We start from the raw sequence: 10,017 nt of genomic DNA on the forward strand, positions 1-10,017 counted from the left end.
ACTTCACGTGGTTTAGCACTGTGTTTTGAGTACTAAAATAAGGTAAGTAAAGCAACAAAAATTACTCAATGTTATTGCCTAATAAAGGAAATTACAAAAGATTACTTTAACGACCCTGACACACAGATTATATATTTAAGTAAAGAGATTTTTTTATATAATCCCCTAGCACTTAACCTGAAAATACAAAATATACAGTGCTACAATGATTATTTTGCCCAATGAAAAATAGAACCTGATTTTCCCCAAACTGCTAAAAAAAAGTGTATAACTTAACAAAAATATTCACATTTAGCAAAAAAAAAAAATTCAACATCAGTCGATTCTTCACACTAAGCATGTACTAAAAGATAACATAATTGAAAGATAACATAATTGAACACAAAATGCAGTTTTTAAATGAAGGTTTACATTATTAAGGGAGAAAAAAAACTCCAAATCTACATGGGCCTGTGTGAAAAAGTGATTGCCCCCCTTGTTAAAAAATAACTTAACTGTGGTTTATCACACCTGAGTTCAATTTCAAAGGTTATAAAGCCATTTCTAAAGCTTTGGGACTCCAGCGAACCACAGTGAGAGCCATTATCCACAAATGGCAAAAACATGGAACAGTGGTGAACCTTCCCAGGAGTGGCCGGCTGGCCGACCAAAATTACCCCAAGAGCGCAGAGACAACTCATCCGAGAGGCCACAAAAGACCCCAGGACAACATCTAAAGAACTGCAGGCCTCACTTGCCTCAATTAAGGTCAGTGTTCACGACTCCACCATAAGAAAGAGACTGGGCAAAAACGGCCTGCATGGCAGATTTCCAAGGTGCAAACCACTTTTAAGCAAAGAGAACATTAAGGCTCGTCTCAATTTTGCTAAAAAACATCTCAATGATTGCCAAGACTTTTCGGAAAATACCTTGTGGACTGACGAGACAAAAGTTGAACTTTTTGGAAGGTGCGCGTCCCGTTACATCTGGCAGAAAAGTAACACAGCATTTCAGAAAAAGAACATCATACCAACAGTAAAATATGGTGGTGGTAGTGGGATGGTCTGGGGTTGTTTTGCTGCTTCAGGACCTGGAAGACTTGCTGTGATAGATGGAACCATGAATTCTACTGTCTACCAAAAAATCCTGAAGGAGAATGTCCGGCCATCTGTTCGTCAACTCAAGCTGAAGCGATCTTGGGTGCTGCAGCAGGACAATGACCCAAAACACACCAGCAAATCCACCTCTGAATGGCTGAAGAAAAACAAAATGAAGACTTTGGAGTGGCCTAGTCAAAGTCCTGACCTGAATCCTATTGAGATGTTGTGGCATGACCTTAAAAAGGCGGTTCATGCTAGAAAACCCTCAAATAAAGCTGAATTACAACAATTCTGCAAAGATGAGTGGGCCAAAATTCCTCCAGAGCGCTGTAAAAGACTCGTTGCAAGTTATCGCAAACGCTTGATTGCAGTTATTGCTGCTAAGGGTGGCCCAACCAGTTATTAGGTTCAGGGGGCAATTACTTTTTCACACAGGTTTGGATTTCTTTTCTCCCTAAATAATAAAAACCCTCATTTAAAAACTGCATTTTGTGTTTACTTGTGTTATCTTTGACTAATAGTTAAATGTGTTTGATGATCAGAAACATTTTGTGTGACAAACATGCAAAAGAATAAGAAATCAGGAAGGGGGCAAATAGTTTTTCACACCACTGTAGTTCAGTTTAACTAGGAAATCCATACATTGGCTTTCTAACTGTCTGAAACGCCACATCTTTCAAGATAAATATATATTTCAAGATATATGATGTAAAATACCTACAAAATATTTAACTATTTTTTTTATAATACAGATTAATATATCAATACAGAATTAGGAAGCCATATATTCAAAGGGGTTGCAAAGACCAAATGGAGTTTTCTGACTTCTAGACATCAAAAGCCAATAGCGGAACAAAAATGATTAAAATCCCACCAACTGCCTGGGTGCCGGTGGTAGTTCAGGAAGCAGATCCACTGCAATGACTCATTACTCATGTTTTGCACAGGCCTCTCACTTCCTGAGACGACCTGCACCATCACTTGAAACCTGCCCCCACTTGTTGCGTATGTGTGCATTAGTTTGGGCCAAACAGAAAGAAGAGCGTGGCAATAAAAGGTACAAAGTGTAGGCTATAGTGCAGACCCCCATGGCTGTATCCTGCTTTGCCCCAGGTCTGTATAGTAGTTATGCGACTAAAAAGCCAGTACAAAAGAGAGCGCACAGACATATAGATTACATACAAATATTGATCAAAACATGATGGGGAGGAGGGAGTTGTTTAAGAGCGATAATCTTAAAGTCCATTTAACAGGCTAGTTACCCTACTTCATAATATATTGAGGCAGATTATATGAATAATACAAATTCTGGAGGCTTAAATCTGGAGGCCTCCACTTAATTACTGAGTATAGCATTGGTACATTGGACAAATGTAAGGCTACAGCAGTAGCCTTGAGTGGTAAGCAGCCTTTATTAATTTGTATCCTGAATTTTTGAGAAATAAAATTGCCCATTATGTGATCTCCACAATGCTTGCAGACAATATTACCATTACCAGTAAATGGGGGTGCTTAGAGAATCCAGAAAGTATAATATCCCATCAACTTTCCAGTATGGTTATCCATAACCAATAGTATAGTATAGCAGTAGAGTAATAGTAGGGTAAACCCAGCGCACCGCTCAGAGAGTTTTTACATTGGCCTGTGCAGTTTACCCCTAAGCACCAGCCTAAGAAAACATAGGAAACTTGCCTGATCGATTTCTAGCCTTTTTTCCGCCCGCTTGGTTCAGGAAAAGGGGTGCAACTTTCCTCGATCAGGTCACCGGTATCCTGATATCTGTAACTTGATTTGTAAAGAAATGAGGAGAGCACTCTGCAAGCATATAATGCTGTGGTTATCTTTTTATTGCTTGTGTACAAGTAGTCAAGCAATAAAAAGATAACCACAGCATTATATGCTTGCAGAGTGCTCTCCTCATTTCTTTACAAATCAAGGTGCTTAGAGAATATAGTCCCACAGCCACACAAATTCATACAAAACATGGCATGGCAGGTTAAAGGACATGTAAACGTTATTTCACTGAGGGGTGCCAACATCTGAAGAACCCCCCCAGTGAAATATAATTTTTTTCCCCATGTCAGTGCTCGTTAGGAGAGATCTACACCATTCCGTGGAAAAAAATTATTTCATTCTGTGCCAGCATTATTTACCTTTAGATCAACTTTCCAGTATGGTTATCCATAACCAATAGTATAGTATAGCAGTAGAGTAATAGTAGGGTAAACCCAGCGCACCGCTCAGAGAGTTTTTACATTGGCCTGTGCAGTTTACCCCTAAGCACCAGCCTAAGAAAACATAGGAAACTTGCCTGATCGATATCTAGCCTTTTTTTGGCCTTGTATCGATCGGAAGACCCGTCGGGAGCCCCCCCCCACACACACACACACAGGCAGCGTTAATCTGCCCATGTATGGCTACCTTAAAGGAGAAATCAACCCTTTAAAGAAAAAAACATGTAAACCCCACCCCAATGAGACCCCCTCCCTCCACCCCCCCATCCTAACTGCCCCCCCGGGGAAATGCTCTATACTTTATAATTACCCCTCGGCGCAGATTATGGCATTGGCGTTCCCATGCAGACATCTTCCGGGTCTTCAGCAAGCTGAGTGGGATATCGGCATGTTGGCGCATGCGCAGTTGGAACAATTTGCCGCTTTGCGCCGAAACTCACAAACATTGAGAAACACCGGAAGAAGACACAAAGACCCAGAAGATGGCTGCGTGTTACTCTGATGCCAGAATCTGCGCAGAGGGATAAGAATAAAGTATTGGTCATTTCCCCGGGGCGGGGGGCAGTTAGAGGGAGGGAGGGGGTACAGGTTTTTGCTTAAAGGGTTGACTTCTCCTTTAAATATCCTGGGACACCAGGAGTTTAAAGGGGTTGTTTACCTTCAAACATTTTTTCCACTTCAGTTGTTTTTAGATAATTCACCAGAAACAAAAAAACTTTTTGCAATTACTTTCTATTTTCTATTTGTGGTTGTTTTTCGAATAATAAAGTATAGTTTAATTTTTCACCTTCTAAAACAACTCTGGGAGGAGGTCGTTGACTCATTAACCGTTCTAAATTAAAAATATTTAGTTGATACATTTTATATCTTTGTCCCTGCTGAGGTAGCGGTAAGAATTGATACAATTGTTGCAGATATTCCAAAGACTGCTGATAAATGTATACACTCATGTTGCCACTAAATGTATCCAATTGTAAAGACAGAATCTGTTCCTGGATTACAGAGCTGCCAGACAGGCACCAGAGACACGAACATTCAATCTTAAAGGGGAAGGAAACCTAGGTGGCGCAAAAACCCTCCCCCCTCCCGTGTGTTGCCCACCCTCCCTCCTCCGCCCTGGCCTACCTGTCCCGCTGGGCAAATGCCCCTAACTTGTTACTTACCCTTCTGCGCAGGTCCAGTCCAGGGAGTTCACAGACGACATCTTCTTCCTGCTTTGAACGGCGTTTTGGCGCATGCGCAGTAGGTGCATTTCACCGGTACAGATCTACTGCGCATGCGCCAAAAGTCACGAAGTACTTTTGGCACAAGCGCAGTAGATCGTACCGGCGAAATGCTTCTACTGCGCTTGCGCCGTTCAAAGCAGGAAGAAGATCGCGTGGAAGAAGACGTCGTCTGTGAACTCCCTGGACTGGACCTGCGCAGAAGAGTAAGTAACAAGTTAGGGGCATTTGCCCAGCGGGACGGGTAGGCCAGGGGGGAGGAGGGAGGGTGGGCAACACAAGGGAGGGGGGGGGTTTGCGCCATCTAGGTTTCCTTCCCCTTTAAACTTCAATTTTTGAAAAATGATAAAGAACAATGTAAAGCAATTAACGTTTTTATTTGTGGTTAACAATCTGAAAACAACTAAACTGAAAAAAAGTGTTCTAACATTTGATCACACTTTGACGATTACTTTGTAAAACTCATCCTCCTTATTTCCCTAATCCAAGAAATAGAAACTTAAAAAGCTGTATAAATCACAGTTCGAGAACAAACATTTTAACGTAGAAAAAAAGCAAGGTTTTTATACTCACCCTATGACTTCTTCGCTATATTTTCGGGTTTTCCATGGAGTCCCGTTGTACAGTGCCACCACACTGCTCCCAGCTGTTCCCTGGAGAAGGCAGTTGAGTCCGAATGTACTTGCCTTGTTATCTCGTTTCCTCTTATTCCTGTTAATATGGTCATGTCCTTTACCCCACGCACCAGAGCTCTGGCTCAGCAGTTGGTTGTTGTTGTAATTGTCGGTCTCTAGTGGGATGTAATCTCTCTGCTCCCCCAAGGACTGGTTGTTCTTAACTACTTCGTTGTCCCTGTACATGGTGTTAGTCTCGCAGATCGAGGAGCTGCTGGAAGATCCGCTGTGTGTGAGGGAGGCCGGACTATTATGGTTAAAGTAGAGGTTCCTCAATCCTTGCGTGGTCTCCCAGATCTGCATCCACAGGCTGTTGGAGGGGCCTAGCTGTTCTGGCTGGAACCAGGCGATCCGAGGATCCATCAAATGGAACCTGCCCCCCCTCCCCAAACTTACCACCCTGGGGCAGATACCCCCTCTTTATTGTCTCTCACCCCAGCCCTAACAACGGTTACCCCCTTCTGAACCCCAAACACAACTACACTAAAAGAAGCCCACAATCAGCCAACAGTTCAACCCGCTGGCCTTCAGGCTTGTCGGTCCTGTTACCTTACTTCAGCACGCCTCTCCTTGTCCCCTATAGCGTTACCTAACGCCAAAGTCCTTTTCGGGCACCTCTGGCACTTGATTCAATTACTGACCGCAGGACACTCTCACAACCGTTTTTATAAAAAAAAAAATGCCCAAACCCACTTCGCATATTCAGTCAGCACCCTCTTTTCCAACCGATGCCTAAAAACTACAGGTTTAATTCTATCTCCCCATTCGCTGTGAGTCGCAGGCGTTAAGATCCGTCTTTATATAGGAGACTCACGCCAAGCTTGATCTTTAACGCTGTCACACTGGTCAATGCAATGGCGGCTCTTCCTTCTAACTTCTCACTGCACATGCTCAAACCTTCAATTTCGGCACAACCCACAAAGGCGGACCAGTCTAAAGGTAGCTAAGCAAGGAGACATTGTTCCGCCTCCTAATCAAATAAGCACCATGTAAAATCCTAACCAATGGGCGGGGCTGAATGAAAGGCATTTGTAACCTGATGCTTCTGAGACAAATATATGATTGTTTAATGTTTTACGTTAGCTGTGGCCGTAGGTGAAACAATAACCAACCGAACGAAGATATATTGGTAGTAACATAGTAACATAGTAACATAGTAAGTAAGGTTGAAAAAAGACACATGTCCATCGAGTTCAACCTTTTTTTTTTATTAACTACCTATCTGCCAGTTGATCCAGAGGAAGGCAAAAAACCCATCTGAAGCCTCTCCAATTTGCCTTAGAGGGGGAAAAATTCCTTCCTGACTCCAAAATGGCAATCGGACTAGTCCCTGGATCAACTTGGACTATGAGCTATTTCCCATATCCCTGTATTCCCTTACTTGCTAAAAAGCCATCCAACCCCTTCTTAAAGCTATCTAATGTATCAGCCTGTACAACTGATTCAGGGAGAGAATTCCACATCTTCACAGCTCTCACTGTAAAAAACCCCTTCCGAATATTTAGGCGGAACCTCTTTTCTTCTAATCGGAATGGGTGACCTCGTGTCAGCTGGAAAGACCTACTGGTAAATAAAGCATTAGAGAGATTGTTATATGATCCCCTTATATATTTATACATAGTCATCATATCACCCCTTAAGCGCCTCTTCTCCAGCGTGAACATCTCCAATTTGGCCAGTCTTTCCTATAGCTAAGATTTTCAATACCTTTTACCAGCTTAGTTGCCCTTCTCTGTACCCTCTCTAATACAATAATGTCCAGTTTGAGTGATGGAGACCAAAACTGTACGGCACATTCTAGATGGGGCCTTACAAGTGCTCTATACAGTGGAAGAATGACCCCCTCCTCCCTTGACTCTATGCCCCTTTTAATACAGCTCAAGACCTTATTTGCCCTTGATGCTGCCGACTGGCATTGCTTGCTACAGCCAAGTTTATCATCTACAAGGACTCCAAGGTCCTTTTCCATAATGGATTTGCCTAGTGCAGTCCCATTAAGGGTATAAGTGGCTTGGATATTTTTACATCCCAGGTGCATGACTTTACATTTATCAACATTGAATCTCATTTGCCACTTAGCTGCCCAGATTGCCAGTTTGTCGAGATCCTGTTGCAAGGATGCCACATCCTGGATGGAATTAATTGGGCTGGATAATTTTGTGTCATCTGCAAACACTGATACATTACTTACAACACCCTCCCCCAAGTCATTAATGAACAAGTTAAATAAAAGTGGACCCAATACTGAGCCCTGGGGGACCCCACTAAGAACCTTACTCCAAGTAGAGAATGTCCCATTAACAACGACCCTCTGTACCCGATCCTGTAGCCAGTTTCCTATCCACGTGCAAACGACTTCATTAAGCCCAACAGACCTTAGTTTGAAAAGCAGTCGTTTGTGGGGCACAGTATCAAACGCTTTGGCAAAATCCAAATAGATCACATCTACTGCCCCCCCACTATCCAGAATCTTACTTACCACATCATAAAATGCAATCAAATTCGTCTGACATGACCTATCCTTCATAAAGCCATGCTGATTGTTGCTCATAATGCCATTCATTAGGACAAAATTTTGAATGTGATCCCTTAACAAGCCTTCAAATAATTTGCCCACCACAGATGTCAAGCTTACTGGCCTATAATTGCCAGGCTGAGATCGTAATCCCTTTTTAAATATTGGAATAACATCAGCTTTTCTCCAATCCATAGGCACCATACCAGATGACAGTGAATCTGAGAAAATCAGAAATAAGGGCTGGTCTAAAACTGAACTAAGCTCTCTTAGAACCCGGGGGTGTATGCCATCAGGCCCTGGAGCCTTGTTTACATTAATTTGTATTAAAGCTTTTTGAATCATATCCAGAGTCAGCCACTGACTAGATTGAGCTGAACCATTCGTGCAGTTATTAAGTGAGCCTGTGAACCCAGACTCCTCTATAGTATACACTGAAGAAAAGAACTGATTTAACACATTTGCCTTATCTGTATCTGTTACAACCATACTGGTACCATTGTTTAATGGAGCAACACTCTCAACCTGCATCTTTTTACTATTAATATATTTAAAAAACTTTTAGGGTTAGTTTTCACCTCCACCGCAATTAACTCTTCATTTCTTTTCTTAGCCTTCCGGATTGCTGATTTACAACATTTATTACAGTGTTTATATTCATTAAATGCAGCTTCTGTCCCTACAGATTTGTAGTTTTTAAATGCCTTTCTCTTCTTTTCCATTAACATCTTTACCTCTGTATTAAGCCACACAGGATGATTCTTAGAGCTTCTACGTTTAGTCCTTAAGGGAATAAATTGAGAACAGTAATGATTTAATATCATTTTAAAGGACAACCATTTCTGTTCTGTGTTTTTAGCTGAAAACCTAATGCCCCAATCAATGCTCTGTAGGGCAGCCCTCAAGGCACTAAAATTAGCTTTTGCAAAATTCATGGTTTTTGTTGCCCCAGTATATTTTTGTTTTTTGCACCAGACATTAAAAGATATCACATCATGATCACTATTACCCAGGGGTTCAATGACTTGCACATTTGCTATAAGTTCTGGGTCATTTGAGATCACTAAATCAAGAATAGCATTTTTTCTGGTAGGCTCCTCAACAACCTGTGCCAAAAAATTGTCGTGCAATAAGTTTATAAACTTGTTCCCATTAACTGATCTAGCAGTACCGTTGCTCCAGTCAATATCTGGGTAATTAAAATCCCCCATTATCATTACTTTACCTAAACTAGCAGCCTTTTCTATTTGCATTAGGAGCTTTGTCTCTTCCTCCTCACTTACATTAGGGGGTCTATAGCATACTCCTACAATTAATTTGCTGGATTCTTTACAATTGGTGAAGAACTCCACCCATACGACTTCTGGCCCCTCATTTTTTAACATAACCTCCTCCTTTATATGAGCTTTTAAATCCTGCCTAACATACAGACATACCCCTCCTCCTATTCTATTGCCTCTGTCCCTCCGAAACAAAGTATAGCCACTGATATTTACTGCCCAGTCATGCGACTCATTCAGCCATGTTTCGGCCACACCAATCACATCATATTTTCCTTCCATCACCAGCAGCTCCAGCTCTCCCATTTTACCAGTCAGACTTCTTGCATTTGTAAACATACATTTAATACTGGCACCATATTGAAACATATGACATGTGGTCCTCCCCTATCCTTAACAGTATCCCCAGCCAAATCTCCTCCCCCATTTTCCCTTTCTTTGCCCACTATCTCATCTAACCTATCTACCACTGAATCTTTTACTGAACCCTCCCCCCCCCACACCTAGTTTAAAATCTCCTCCAACCCTCTAGCCATCTTCTCTCCCAAAACAGCTGCCCCATCATCATTGAGGTGCAGCCCATCCCTAGCAAAGAGCCTGTAGCCGACTGAAAAATCAGCCCAGTTCTCCAAAAACCCAAAACCCTCCTCCCTACACCAATCTTTCAGCCACGCATTAATCTCCCTACGCTCCCGCTGTCTCCTTAGCGTTGCTCGTGGCTCAGGTAATATCTCTGAGAAAATTACCTTGGAAGTCCTCGCCCTCAGCTTTGAACCTAATTTTTTAAAATCATTTTTGAGGACTTCACCACCTCCTCTAACTTTGTCATTGGTACCTATGTGTACCAAGACCGCTGGGTCTTCCCCAGCCCCTCCCAATAATCTGTCAACTCGTTCCACCACATGCCGAATCCTAGCACCAGGCAAGCAGCAGACTGTTCTGCATGTAGGGGCCTTGCGACAGATTACCCTATCCACCTTTCTAATAATTGAATCCCCTATAACTAGAACCT

At 42.3% G+C, this 10,017-nt stretch overlaps 1 protein-coding gene across 1 annotated transcript in view; it reads right to left on the reverse strand.

Moving 5' to 3' along the window:
- Positions 1–6,161, reverse strand: part of LOC108715351 (terminal nucleotidyltransferase 4B) — a 73,894-nt gene extending 67,733 nt beyond the window's left edge. Inside the window, exon 1 of the mRNA XM_018260425.2 lies at positions 5,110–6,161. Coding sequence (XP_018115914.1) covers positions 5,110–5,573 — 464 coding nt within the window. The 5' untranslated portion in view covers positions 5,574–6,161. The remainder of the gene's footprint in view (positions 1–5,109) is intronic.
- Between the last annotated feature and the right edge of the window lie 3,856 nt (positions 6,162–10,017).

This window comes from Xenopus laevis, chromosome 4S, assembly GCF_017654675.1.
Source record: "Xenopus laevis strain J_2021 chromosome 4S, Xenopus_laevis_v10.1, whole genome shotgun sequence".
Classification (NCBI taxonomy): domain Eukaryota; kingdom Metazoa; phylum Chordata; class Amphibia; order Anura; family Pipidae; genus Xenopus; species Xenopus laevis.